The following is a 14,604-nucleotide window of genomic DNA, read 5'->3' as shown; positions in this document are numbered from 1 at the left end:
AACTGGGGCCCCCGCGGCCCCGAGCGCCTCACGGGGCCTGGCCTGAGGATGCCGGCGGGGCGCAGAGGCGGGGGCCGCGGCCCGGCGGGGGGCGGAGGCTGCCGCGCGCCGCTGTGAGCCGAGGCCGGAGCGGCGCGGGGGGCGGGGAGGCGGCGGGAGGAGGGGATGCGGAGGGCTCTCCGGCGGCGGCGGCGGCGGCGGCGGCAAGCGGGCGAGAAGGGAGGAGCGGCGCGAGCGGCCGGAGCGGCGCAGGGCCCGAGGCGCGCATGGCGCGCCCTGAGCCCGGCTCCCGCGGGCCTCCCCGGAGCGCCCCCGGGCCGCAGCAGCTCTTGGGCGGACCCCTCTCGGCCGGCTGCATCTGAGCCCCGGCCCTCGATCTCTGGATGCCGTACTCCCCGGGAGAAGCCCGCCTGCTTTGGGGCAGAACGGCGGCGGCGCTGCGCCGGATTCCGCCCTCCGCCTGGTCCTTCTGCGCCCGGCCGCGGTGGGCCCGCAGCCGGCGGCGAGGAGCCTAGGGCTTGCGGAGTCGGCGAGGCAGCCCTCCTGGGCCAGCGGGTCCGGGCCAGCCCCGCTCCGTTTGGGGGGAAGGGGGAGGCGAGAGGGGAAGGGCCGCGCCGCAGGAGCCGGTCCTCGCCCCCGCCCCCTGCGCGGACGCGCTGAAAGCTCGGCTCGGCTTTCGCGGGGGCCTCGCTCCCACTCTCTCCGCCGGAGGTGGGGGATGCGGGCGACGGCCCCCCTGGGCTCTAGGACCCACCCCCCAGGGCCCCGGCGCTGTTGCTCCGCCCGCCGCCCCCTCCCCCGTCCTCTCCACCCCCCATCCCACCTCCCCACCCCTCGTAAGAAAATAATGCTGCCTGGCGCCCACACCTCCCAGTCGCTCCTAGTCCGCCGCGAGGAAAGGGTGCCCGCTCGGTCTCCACGCCGGGACCCCAGCCTCGCCGCCCTAGCCGCCGCCTCGCCGCGTGTGCCGCTGGGCCCCGCTTAGGCAGAATCTGCGAACGCCGCGCCCCGGCATTGCCAGCCCGGGAGAGGCGCCGCCCGCAAGGACACCTCTCCGTCCCGCCTCGTCCGCAACTCCGGTCCTCGTCGAGCTCGACGCGAACCAGGAGTCGGGACGTCCCTCTGCGCGCGGCGCAGCCACTCAAGCAGACCCAGCTGCCCCAGCTCGGAGCCAACTCCATCTCGGACCTGGGACTCCAGACGCGGATTCTCAGCCACTTCTCACCTCGGGGCTGTGCCTGCCTCCCCGCTTGTCCTCCTGCTGCCCTGCTTCTCCGCTCAGGACGGGGGTGCCAAGATGCCCCGCTGCTGCGCAGGGCCCCGGGCCGCCCTCGACGTGTGACCCCAGCCTGGTCCCCCTGCTCGGCCGTCCGCCGTCCCCTTGGAGACCCCCGGCCCGGCCCCCGGGGGAGGAGGAAGAAGACGACGAAGCCGAGGGGGGGATGTCCGGCTCCAAAAGCGTAAGCCCCCCGGGCTACGCGGCGCAGACAGCGGCGGCGCCGGCGTCCCGGGGAGGCCCGGAACATCGCTCGGCGTGGGGGGAGGCCGATTCCCGCGCCAATGGCTACCCCCACGCCCCCGGGGGTTCGACCCGCAGCTGCACCAAGAAACCCGGGGGGGCGGTGACCCCGCAGCAGCAGCAGCAGCAGCGCCTGGCTAATCGTTGGCGCAACGACGACGACGACGATCCTCCGCTGAGTGGTGACGACCCTCTGGCCGGGGGCTTCGGCTTCAGCTTCCGCTCCAAATCTGCTTGGCAGGAGCGCGGCGGCGACGACTGCGGTCGCGGCAGCCGCCGGCAGCGGCGGGGCGCGGCCGGCGGGGGCAGCACCCGGGCGCCCCCTGGGGGCGGCGGTGGCGGCTCGGCCGCGGCTGCGGCCGCAGCGGGCGGGACCGAGGTGCGCCCTCGCTCGGTGGAGCTGGGCCTGGAGGAGCGGCGAGGCAAGGGCCGCGCGGCGGACGAGCTGGAGGCCGGTGCCGGTGCCGTCGAGGGCGACGAAGGGTCAGGGGATGGCAGCAGCTCGGCCGGCTCAGGCGCGGGGCCCGGCTCAGTGCTGTCGCTGGGCGCCTGCTGCCTGGCGCTGCTGCAGATATTCCGCTCCAAGAAGTTCCCGTCGGACAAACTGGAGCGGCTGTACCAGCGTTACTTCTTCCGTCTGAACCAGAGCAGCCTCACTATGCTTATGGCCGTGCTGGTGCTCGTGTGCCTCGTCATGTTGGCCTTCCACGCGGCGCGGCCCCCGCTCCAGCTGCCCTACCTGGCAGTGCTGGCGGCCGCGGTGGGTGTCATCCTTGTCATGGCTGTGCTCTGTAACCGCGCCGCCTTCCACCAGGACCACATGGGCCTGGCCTGCTACGCGCTCATCGCCGTGGTGCTGGCTGTCCAGGTGGTGGGCCTGCTGCTGCCCCAGCCGCGCAGCGCCTCGGAGGGCATCTGGTGGACCGTGTTCTTCATCTACACCATCTACACGTTGCTGCCTGTGCGCATGCGGGCCGCGGTACTCAGTGGGGTGCTGCTGTCTGCCCTCCACCTGGCCATCGCCCTGCGCACCAACGCCCAGGACCAGTTCCTGCTCAAGCAGGTAGGAGCCCACCTGGTCGCAGGGACTAGATCGTGGGGTGGGCAGGCCTTGGCCTGACGCCAAAGAGAAGTAACTCATCACCTTTAAAGTGGTGAAAAGAGCCAGAGAGACACGGCTGTGCCAGCTGTGGGGTGTCTTCAGAGCCTTTTAACCCTTTCTGAGCCCCAGCGTGTTCATTTACAAAAAAGATGTCCTTGTATTATTTGTAATGTTCCTGGCCCCTAGAAGACATGTACCCATCATTGTGAGGATGCAAGTGAGGAAGGAGAGTTGGAGGAGAAAATTCTATGGAAAGGTCCCCGTTCCTTTCCTTGTCCCTGTGTAGAAAAGGCTCCTCATAAAGGTGGCTTGGACCCTGCAGCAGCCTCTCCATACTGGTTTGTTAAGGATTCCTGGATAGAGGGTTGGGGAGGGGAGCCCCTGGGTGCCCCTTGCCCAGTCTTAAGGAGGAGAAATGATAACCCTGCCAGTTGTCTGAGGCTGGGGATTTGGGAGCTGGAGATATACCCGAACCTGTGGGAGGACTGACAAGTTTGCTTTGTTTGCAAAAGTGCCCTAAAGCCAAAAAAGCTGCCTTTAGCAAAGGTAGGAAGGAACCTCTGTGTGTGGCGGTGTTCTGGCCTGAGCGGAAAGCTAGTGCTGGGTGGCATGACCCCTTCCCTTGGGTGTTCCTTGTTATTGCTTGTGGCAGGGGCAGTGCTTTTTATCCCTGCTGAGACTGGTTCCATGAGCTCAGAATGGTGGGCTCTGGAGGAAGTAAAACCTCTGCCTGGTTAACTGGTGACTCCACTGAAGGCTTCTGGGAGAGAGGTGTGCTTGCTCTCCTGACCGCTGGTGAGACTGGCCCCTCTGACATGCACGCCTCCCAGTAGCAGTTGCCTTGTCTGGAGCTCCAGGGGCTTCATCCATTGACCCCTGCTGAGCCTAGTTGTTTTAGTGCAGCTTGGCTGTGAGAGTCAGGGGGCCCTTGATGCAGGCTAGTCTCTCAACCCTGGACCCTGCTCTGCACCCCATACCTCTCTCTGGGTGTGTGTGTCCTCTGAGAGAACCTCTAACCATACTCCGTTGGCACTGCCTTCCTTCTTCTCCCCACTTCTCATGCCTTTTCTCAGACTTTGATCATGTTGAGTACTGCCTCTTCCTTGACGGGTTTTCCTGTGCCCCCAGCTTCCTGGGTGTGATACTCTCCCACAGGGAATAGCACAGTATGGGCTTCAGGGAGCTGGGCTCTAGCTCTACCTCCAAAGTACTCTGGCTGAAAGGAAGGGGATCTGCAACCTCTTTGAGCCCCAAGATATTTTCTCGAAAATGAAAGAAATGTGTATGCCCCTTCCAGTTGCAACCTCTGTGCCAAGCCTCACCCCTCACCTCCTGCTCAGGGGCTCCTCCTTCCATTCCAGGCACCCTGGCCTCTCCCCCTACTGCATGGTTAACGATAGAGTCAGAACCACAGAGTGGAGCACTTCCTTACTTTCCAGTGCCCATTGGTTTTGCTCCCCATCCAACATAAGCTCCTTGGATGCAGGAATCCTGTGTATGTTTTTTTCTTTTCTACCCTCTCTCCCTTGTCTAGGACATTTCAGGATACTTAGTAGGGATTTAATAACTACTTGCCAACTTGCCAACAAGTAGCCAATAACTACTTGGTGGTGTTCCAGTGAGTGGAGTAGGAGGGGTAGTTGAAGCTTAGTTGAAGTTTTTATGATCTGGGATCAGAAGGAAAAAAATCTTCAGAGATCAGCTTTGAACTTGAGAGAGGAACCTACTGAGAGGTAGTGATATATATATATATACATACATATACATATGCATGTATATATACATATACATATATAGGTGTATGTGTGTGTGTGTACACACACACACACACACACACACACACACACACACACACATATACCTCCTTGCCCAGTCTCAAGGAGGAGAAATGATAACCCTGCCAGTTGTCTGAGGCTGGGGATTTGGGAGCTGGAGATATACCTGGAGATATATACATATATATATATATATATATATATATATATATATATATATATATGTTAACTACTATTGTTAGTGCTTATAAAACCTCCAACTCCTTCTGACTTGAGGACCCAGGCGATCATGGATGTTGTATCTTTGGGTGTTGGTCCTGGCTTGGATGGGACGCAGGTTGCTCGGATGGGTGTAGTTTTTCTACAGAGGGAAGGGCATGTCATCCACATGGAGAAGCAGAGATTTCCAGGATCATTCGGGCTATTTTTCTGAACCAGCCCTAGGCAATCCTGGATGCATGGGTTCATGAGACTGGAGTCAGTTCCCAGGAAAGGAGTGCTGGGCCTCGGGAGCTCCAACCCCATCTTCGCATGAAAATGCTGTGGCAACAGCAGAGTGACTGTCTGACTTCTTTCTCAGGCAAACCTCTCTCCCTTCTCTCCCTACCTTTACCACCTCCCATCCCATGCTGCTTTTCCGCATTGTGGTCTTTAGACTTGGCTGTAAGCTTCTGGGTGGATTTACACTTAACTTCTTACACTTTTCTCTGTTGAGGACAGCAAAGCTTGTTAGGAATGGTCCAGGACAAGGGACTTTTGGTTTCAGAGAAAATTGTATTTTTTTTTTTGTATATGATTTACCTTTCTGATTATGTCTGATATAGAATTTTTATTTCTTGACCAAACCCTGAGGGATGGTTGGGAAACATTAGTGGGACAGTGCAGCATTAACCTCTGCCTCAGATTACCCCAGAGCAGCAGGTGTTTGAGGATGGCTTGCATTAGATGCCTTGTTCTTTTCTTTGATAAAGACACATGTCCAGGGAAATGGAACAGCAGTGCATGGTTTCTAATGTTGGGGCTTTGGAAATCCCCCCCTCCGTGGTGCCTTGGACACATAATAGGCCCTGGGTAAACTGTGTTGGCATTTCTTTGCTTCTCCTCCTGCAAGGCTGGCCCCCTCACTCCCACAGCTCAACTCCTCAACATCATCGTCCGACCTGGGTATTTTATTCTTCCCCAGCCCCTCTTGTGTTTGGGGTTCTGCCCTTTGCTCCAGTTATGAGGAGAAATATTTGGTTTCTGAACTAGTGCCTCCTGATGGTTTTTATTCAAGAGATAACCAAGAGGTCATCCCCCTTTGGGGGATGATGTTTCTTCCCTTCCTACATCTTTTGCTCTAGCTCTTCCCCCGGTATCCGTCCCTCTCCCCCTCTTCTTCCTCTCCCACTTCCTTTCTCCTTCTGCCCCTGCCAGTCCCCTGTTGCTCTCTGCCCACCTTTCTCCTCTCCTCTGCCTGCCTCCTTGTTCTGCTTCCCCATCTCTTATTGCCTGTTTGCAGCTTCTCCTGTGCTCTTGTCTCACCGTTGTCTCCTCTGTGGGGTACGGTAGGAGCGTCACAGGGTTGTTTTTTTCTCCTTCTTGGCCTGTTAGAAGTCCCTCTGCTACACCCATACCATAAATAACACTCGCATCTGCCAAACACATTCCTCACTTGTGTTAATAGGCTGCAATGATGCCGGAGCCTGTTGCCATAGCAACCCCATTTTTGTTTGATTGTATCCCACTCTGCTACATAAAGCCTCTGCACGCACACACACACAAACAAGCACGCTCACACAACCATTACATATGCTAAACTATTAAAGATTATTTTGAAGAAAATATCTTTGGGCCCTGTGGGGTTATCTGACTGAGGGGATGAGCATCTCCACTGTCCAGTGTTACTCCGGGAGGTGATAATGGATGGAAGAGCTCTTTGAAAAGTAGAGAGTCCTGTTCAAATGTGGGTTATTATTATTCTGCAACCACATTAAGCCTGCCTGCCATGGTTTCAGAGGAGAAGATTCTGACCCCATGTGGGTCCCTGTGAGCTTGGGAGAGCTGTTAGAAGTTGCCATCACGGTGTGGGATGACCCACCCTCCTCCCCAGCGGAGTTTCAGCTCCTTCCTCTCTTCTCCCTAAACCTTTTGGAGAAACTCAGTGATCTCCTGCATTTCTTCCTTTGTGACTGTTTGAACCTGTAACTGTCACCAGTTGCTTCAGAGATCAGAAAGGCACAGGCGCTGTGTGGGTGATGTTCTGTGACTGTGCACGTGCGAGCGTCTGTAGCTAGGAGGCTGGGGAAGGAGGGGGATGGGGATACAGACCATGAACTGACTGCTGTGCATGTGCATGCATGTCTGCTCATGCGCACACACACACACACAGACACACGTGTGTGTGTGTGTGTGTGTGTGTGTGTGTGTGTGTGTCTGTGGCTTGGGCTGACCAGGGCAATGGAGGAGGTGGGCCTAAGGAAGCCTTTGTGTTGACTTTGAAAGGAGATCATTGCAGCTCTGTCCTGTTTATTCTTGGCTGGTGGCTGGCTTCCGTGGCCGTTTGCCTTTCTGATTCTGGGCCTTAATCACCCTTCTGACCTTGACGTCTGGCTCCTCAGGGAGGTACCCTGGATGCACACCCCCCCACTTTCCATAATGAGGCTGAGGGCTCGACTTGAGTGGTCAGCTCCCCTGAAATACAGGAATCCGATCCTTCCCTTTCAAGAACTCTTCCTACTGCCCACTCACTCAGCTGCCCAGTGAACCCCATTGCAAAGCCACCTCCTTGCTCTGGAGCTTGGCCCAGAGGCCTGTGTTGTGGGTCACTATAGCTGGCCCATGTGCACTGCCTACAGCCACTCCCTGCCTGCTCGCTGGGGTGCTGTGGAGGAGGACACGCTTCTACTGCAGTGGCTGGGAGTTGCCACCAGTTCCCCCCGTCATCCACATTTCTGGACAGGAGAAATCTGGCCTTAGTGAACCCCAGGGTGGGGGGTTGGCTCTGAGTTTGGAGCCGAGTAGGGTCTGCTTGTCTTCCTAAAGTCTAATGTTTTTTTGCCAACTATATTTGCTAATTATTTTCGATTATGTTGCCTCCTCTGTGCAACAGGGCAGGGCTGTTTCGGGGGTGGGGGCAGAAGCCTCTGGGGGTGGGGTCAAGCAGGGCTTCTGGGCAGGGGGTCATCTTCCAGATCCCAGGGATGCCTCGATTCCTACAGAGAGGACTTCAGGAAGGGCACAGACCCAGTCGAGGAGCAAAACGACCAGCTTCTGTATTTGTGGGAATGTTCAGTGTTAATAATTCAATCTAAGTTTTGATCTAGAGCAAGAGAAGGAGGTCTGTGTGCTTTGGAACATGGAACAGCATGCTCATGTTTGTCTATAAAGAGGACACAGATGACGTATTAAACCCCATCACAGGAACCTGCTCAACCTCATGGAAGAGTTTTAAAAATCCGTGTAAAAGGCTTTCCCATGCTGATGGGCCCTGGCCACAAGTCACTCTGTGAGAAGGTGCAGCCGGTAGCAGAAGCAGGGCCGTGGCCCATGCTGGGCCAGGCCTTTTTTCTCCTAAGTGGTGTGGCTGGGGTTCCCACTTTGGTCCCAGCCAGAGACAGAATGTGAGTGTTGGGCAATGCCAGGTGGGAGACTCCTGTGACTGTACCAGCCTCTTTGTGGGAGACTTCCTGTCCATGATGCCTGCCTGGTGCCTCAGTTAAATGTACCTGTCTTGTGTGTGGGGGGAGTCCAGCTCCTGGCCTGTTACTTCCCAGGAGGGCAGCCTGTATTGGGATTGGAAATAGTTGGCTCCAGGAACTCTGACATGATTGTACCCATAAATCCTTTGGTGCTGTTACGTAAGTTATGTTTTAGCATATCCTTCTTCCGTCTGTGCTTATCAGGTGGGGATGGCTAGCTAACAGAGGGCAGGCCCAGCATGATTTTTTTCACCCAGACTCAAAACTTCATGGAGATAATTGGAAAGCCTTCCTTCTCCCCGCCCCCCCCCCCAGCTTTTCTCAAGGCAATGTCCAGATGGAGGACAGGGAAAATCTCTCTTTACATACAATGTTGCAAGCGAAATCAGGATTTCTAGTTAATGGACTGTGCACCCCAGGTGAACCCGCATTTTGAGGCTGGCTGTTGGAAAACACCAGTAGGCTGTTTGGGTATGTTGATAGGCATACCCAGTTCATAGGAAGATTCAGGTCCCCTCTGAAATACTGTGGTTGATTCCAGAATTCAGAGGAGTGTGACCAGCTTGGTAAGGGGACTGGAAACCTTGACTTCTGAGAGAACATTTGAAAGGCTAGGGGATATTTAGCTGGGAGGAGAGCAGGCTGTAGCAGGGTAAGAAAGCAGCTGGGCAAGACGTTGTTGCTGGGACCCCTGTGGCCAGACATTATAAGAGAGACTGAATTTCTTTTTAGTTGCTCGCAAGGGCAGGGCTGTGACAAATGGGTGGAAACAATAGACACATTTCAGCTCCAGGTAGGAGATACCTTTCTAGCTTTTGGGGTTGCAGCCATCAAACCACATGTCTCCCGGGGTAGGCAGCTGTGTAAGTGGAGGTTTTCACATAGAGACTGGATGGCCTCAGCTAAGATTGTTACTGAGGAAATGATTCTGCTTTGAGAGGTCTGGGGTGGGGTCCAAGAATGGATCCGTTTTTTAAACAGCTTGGATCTAGGTTTCAAAGTTCTTCAGGTGATCTTGACCAACTCCCAGGCTTGGGAACATTGGCCAAGAAATCTGCCCAGGTCACCCTCAACCCAAGGATGTTGTGGTTTCGTGCCTTGCATCAGCGTGACTATCTCCTAAAGTCTGTTAGGGTGTTCTGTCGTCCTGACCATCTCAGGCTCTGTTTGAAAAAAGCGAAACCGTTACAGACCTGATGAGCCATTGGGAGACATTCAGGAGGGGCTGGGAGTATGTGCTGATGTGAGGATGCAGATCTGGAAGGCGATGAGTAATGGTGAAACAGGGTGGGAGGGATGCCCCAAACCCAGACTCATATTCTCCTCCCAAACTTCCCCATCCCCTGCCTCCAGTTTGAGGCAAAGCAGGCTGGTGGGGGGGGGGGGGGGGAGGCGGTCAGCAGAAAGATGGACCTTGATTTGAGTCCTGGTTTATTCATTCCTTTGTCTGCTAGTGGATACGAAAAACACTGAGGACACTCCTGGTCCAGAACGGATGTACAGAATGTGGAGAACGAGGAGATCAAGAGGGTGGGGCAACATAGCAAGAGGTAGGGAACTAGGAGATGATTTGAAGGAGGAGGAATAGGGCTTCAGGGAAGCAAGAAGAGATTAGAGCTCTGAGTATGAGGACAGGCCTGGAGGTGGGGGCAGGGATGCTCTCTGGGAACAATGGGATGTAGTTACCAGAAAAGGGGGAAAGACAAACAAACATGGGGATACAGTAGTGGCTTTATTCTTCAGGCCAGCCTCATGTGTCAGCGTGAAATCCTCCCACCTCCTCCTTGCTCTGAGTGGGTTATGAGCTGTTGCTTCTGGGCTTGAGGCTTCCTGACCTCACACTTGGGTGGTCCCCTCTCCCTTCCCCTTAGGAGTCTCGAGGCTTGATCCCACAGCTCACTGCGGTCCCAGTTGGCTTTTGGAAGGGGTCCTCAGAGACCTCAGGGACCTCAGTGCCCAGAACATAGTAGGTGCTCAGTGAGGGTTTGAATGAATGAATGAACGAATGAATGAATGGGTGGTGGGGTGGGTGGACGACTGCACACAGACTCTGCTGTGCCGAAGTGCTAGACCAACACCTCCACAGAAGGAAGCGATGCAGCTTGGCTTGGAAGCCTATTTTGGTGGATTGCAATCCTAAACTCTGAGCAGGGCTTCCAAAATCCCTCCTGCTGCAATTTAAAACGTGTGCCTTCTTGGAAACAGAGAGCTGTCGCCTGGCACTGCCGATACTATATCACTTCACAGATCTAAAAGCCATTATTAAGTCATTCTTTCAGCCTTCTCCCCATTCATTCAGAGAGCAACCATTTATTAGGTGCCTACTGTATACCAGGCACTGTGCGAGGCCATGGAAGTTCAAAGATAACCCAGCCTGCGTCCCAGCACCCAGGGCTGCCATTAGCCAATAGATGTTTCACCTACACACATTTGCTTCTGTGTCAGATGAGCTCTGGAAATACTGGCTTAAACAGAATTCTTTACTGTAGGACTTTAAAGCTTTGAACATGTTAATGGGCACTAAAATTTGCCAAGAGGAAGATATTGCATGAATCCTTTATCAAGCATGTTTGACCCCTGAATCTGTTGGTTAAGGAGCATAACAAGGGTCATTAGTGTTTGTTGGAACTCACTTTAGGCTACACTGCTTCAGGGGGCTGGGAGCAGCCTAGAAATTTCTTAGGGATGGGCCTCTGGGATAGGCTTGGGTAAAGTAATCTAGACAGGGGCATTTATTTGGGGCCTTTCCTCCCTCAAGAAGGTTTCTCAGCCCGCACTGGCTGGCTGCCTGTTTTAAAGTCTCATTCCCCATCTGGGTCTGAAATCCTTTATGAAATGAAATGATGGAAGGCACCAGGGAGACGCCTCTTTTAATCTAGTTTTAGTTTCTTCTAGGGCCTTTTGCTGTCATTAGACATTGCATCAGGTTGGACTCCTAAATAATGACCTTTGGAGGGTCTGGGGTCCATTGAATGTCTTTCCAGACCTTTCACTTAAGGCACTGATTGCATTGGTGCCCACAGGGGAGTTAGCAGTGGATCATTCCAGATCATCCTTCTCCAAATTTTCTTTGTTTCCTTCCCCCACTTCAACCCTCCCAGAGGAGGAAGCCCTTAAAGATTATTGATTATAAACCATGAGTATGTACTGAGTGTTTGCTGCACGCCTGACACTGAGCTCATCCCCTACTTACATGACCTCATTGAATTATAATATCATCCCTGTGAGAAAGACATTCTTATCCCCATTTCAAGGCTCAGAAAAGGAAATAAGAGAAGGTAAGTAATGTCCTCAAGGTCACACAGCTAGTGAGCATAGCAGATGGTTCAGTGCCTGCCCGTATTCCCTGGGCACGTACCTCTCCACTCTTGCCAGCTGTCAGGACCTGAGGGCTTTCTCCGGCCCTGAGCCTCTCTGCTCGCCCGTGGGGCAGGTCAGAAGTGTTGGGGGTTTCCACCTCCAGAGCAGCCCTCAGCCAATGATTATTGTGTGCTGGTGGATGAATATTCCAGCTCTGAAATGTGTGTTCTCCATTGGCTCCCTGTCCCAGGAAACAGTCAGCTCTAGTTGCCCACGGTGGGAATGGGCTTGATAGCATTCCTTTTCTCTGGGTTTATTTGCCTTCCTCAGCTGTCTTCTCCATTCCCCTTCTAGTGTTTCTTGGGGTTACCTCTCATGTAAACCACTTCTACTCAAATCTTTGTCTCAGGATCTTTTCCCATGAGGAATCCAGATTGAGAGATGAGAAGCAGGGAATCTAACCCAGGTTTGACTTGAACACCAGGGAGGGAGAGAGGCTGCTTACTGGGGCAAAAATGCATCAGGTGCAGGACTGCATGGCAGGCTCAGAACCTAGTCCTGCCTGGGTCCCTCACTCTTATCTGATAATGTTTGTCACAAGTAGAGTGGTTGCTGGAGTAGAGGAATGACGTGGAATATAAAAATTTTTTAAATATAGCTATAGAAATATACATGTAATTTATATATGATATACACCTCTATCTATCTCTATAACTATTTTTAAAATTTTTACTTCTTAAAAATGTATGGCTTTCTGTTTCCTAGACAGTGGGCTCAAACACTGGCCAAAAGACTCGCTTTTCCGTTTGATCAGCATTTGATAGATAACAAAGGACTTTACCATGTGTGATCTCCTTTGCTGCTCATGAGGGTTCCAAGGAGGTGATGGGTTAGGATGGGGCAGACGTGAGCTTTGGGGTCCAGAGGCCCAGGGGAAAACCCTGGTTATATGATCCTGGCTGAGCTGCTCTGCCTCTCCCAGTGTTTCCTTTCTGTTACCTGGGGATAATAGATTCCTGATTGACGGGATCTGATGTTTGGTGGCCAAAACAAGGTAATGCACTCATAGTTACAGACCTGTGATTGTGTTGGAGAGGGGGAAGTAGGGGTTCAGAGAGGTTAAGTGACCTCATTCAGGTTACACAGCTAGTTAGTTAGCTTAGGAGTTGCGATATAACTTCGGATCTCTGACTCCAAATCCAGTGCTCTTTTCTCAATTGGACCCGGCCCTGCATCTACTTGGTGGTGCGTGCAGAAGCTAGAGAAGGCACAGCTGTTCTCACGCGGTTGTCTTGGTTTGATTTTGGAATGCGTGGTGTTTTCTTTGTGATGGCTTGTCCTTCCTTCATGGTGTCTGGCTCAGATGGGCATTCAGTGAGTTGTCATTTCCTGAGCCTGCAATGCTGTGAAGGAAGGCGGCCCTGAAGTGTTCAGGGGGTGGCTGGGATCAGATGTTTACCAATGAAAAGCTCCTGAGTGGTTATGGATGTGTGAGTAGCACAGTCGGGGGTGAGGCTGCCTTGTATCCACTATTCTGGTGGCGTCAGTGGAACAGTGGAGAGGAGGGAGGAGGTGCTGGGGACACATCAGGGTCACTTCTTGGTACATACACCCTGGAGGTCAGACCCAGGGTCTTTCTGGAGAGGAGCATCTAATAGATGTGCAGGTTAGCGCTTACTAGCGTGTATCTTCAAAGCCCAGCTCCTCACAACCATCAACACCTTCCAAAGTACCCCAGACGTCCTGCTTCACATTCGCTTCTCTCCCTGTCTCTCCTGTCAAGAAGACTAAAGAAAAATGTTAACTCCTTCCTAAGTGCCACTTTTTGCTAAGTGGACTTTCAAGATTTTATTTTATTTTATTTATTTTAAATCTTTATTTATTGAGAGAGAGAGAGAGGAAGGGGCAGAGAGAGAGGGAGAGAGAATCCCAAGCAGACTCTGTGCTGTCAGTGCAGAGGCTGACTCGGGGTTCGATCCCACGAACCATGAGATCACGACCCGGCTCAAAATCAAGAGTCAGACACTTAACTGACTGAGCCACCCACGCGCCCCTGTTTATTTATTTATTTTAAAGTAGGCTTCACGCCCAGCACAGAGCCCTCAAGGGGCTTGAACTTAGGATCCTGAGATCATGACCTGAGCTGAGATCAAGAGCCAGGTGGCTTAACTGACTCAGCTACCCGGGCACCCCAGGATTTTCAAGATTTTATTTTTACATCTTCTTTTGAGGGATGGGAAAGGTACTTATTTGCTTAGCCAAGTCCCCAGCCTTCCTCTGGCTAAGTCCCTTTTCCTGTAAACATTTCACTCACCCTGCTGCACGGGAGGGACCCGTCTGCCCCGGACTGGCTCTCAGTCGGTACCACCGGCAGGCAGTACCTTGGCCTTGACATCTCAGCTGAGGAGGCTGCCAAAGGAGCGGTGCCAGAGCTGAACCCCAGTGAGCAGGGCAGGCTTGTGCCCCTCCAGGGGCCCTGCCTTTGCAACACTGGACCCTGTGAATCTAAATTAGAAGCATCCTCTTCTTTTTCTCTGTAACACTTATGCTGGTTTGCAATGTGTCTGGGCGTGTTCACCTATCTTTCTACTTGACAGTCAGCTTTCTGAAGGCAGGGGTCTGTTTTAATACCTGAATACTTACTGACTGCTATTGACTTTCCGATTCCTACTTGCCCAGCATCGTGGGAAGAAGGCAGACAGTTCCCATTCTCAGGTCCCACAGGGATTTCTGACTTGGCCAAGAGGAGTCCCTCATGGTGCTCTCTCCCTGGACCGGGACGGGCTTGTCCTCCACTGGCAGGGGACCATGTGCCTGCGGTCGTGGCCTTAGGAAACACTGCTTTTCATCTGTACCCTCTTCCCTCTCTTGGATTTCCCACTGGTCTCTCTGGTGATGTCAGGTGGGGCCCCTGCACCCATTTGCCCCCTGACCCCATCCTTGATCCTGTGTCTTCTTCTTATCTTTCCTCTGGTGTCTTTTCCGGCTTCCCGAGCCTTCCTCACTCTTCCTTTCCAGCTGTAACGTGTGGGGAAGACCCCAGAGACTCACCAGGAAGCAAGTATAACTGTAAGGGTAATAAATATGGGCATGGATAACTACACAAATTCCAAAAATTATTCTTCATTCCTTTGAGAGCAGTCCCATGAAATAGCAGTTCCCGTAACACGTTGTAAACTTCTTATAGCTGGTTGCCGTGCATTACAGTGCGTGTGTCAGCTCCGTGTT

At 53.7% G+C, this 14,604-nt stretch overlaps 1 protein-coding gene across 1 annotated transcript in view; it reads left to right on the top strand.

Annotated features, from left to right (window-relative positions):
• The first annotated feature begins 732 nt into the window (after positions 1 to 732).
• Positions 733 to 14,604, top strand: part of ADCY5 (adenylate cyclase 5) — a 147,903-nt gene continuing 134,031 nt past the window's right edge. The window contains exon 1 of the mRNA XM_019448598.2: positions 733 to 2,582. Coding sequence (XP_019304143.1) covers positions 1,443 to 2,582 — 1,140 coding nt within the window. The 5' untranslated portion in view covers positions 733 to 1,442. The remainder of the gene's footprint in view (positions 2,583 to 14,604) is intronic.

Source organism: Panthera pardus, unplaced genomic scaffold (assembly GCF_024362965.1).
Source record: "Panthera pardus isolate Hobbes unplaced genomic scaffold, ASM2436296v1 HiC_scaffold_16, whole genome shotgun sequence".
In the NCBI taxonomy this organism is placed as follows: Eukaryota; Metazoa; Chordata; class Mammalia; order Carnivora; family Felidae; genus Panthera; species Panthera pardus.
Note: the sequence above shows the minus strand (reverse complement) of the source record. Positions and strands in the feature narration are given on the sequence as shown.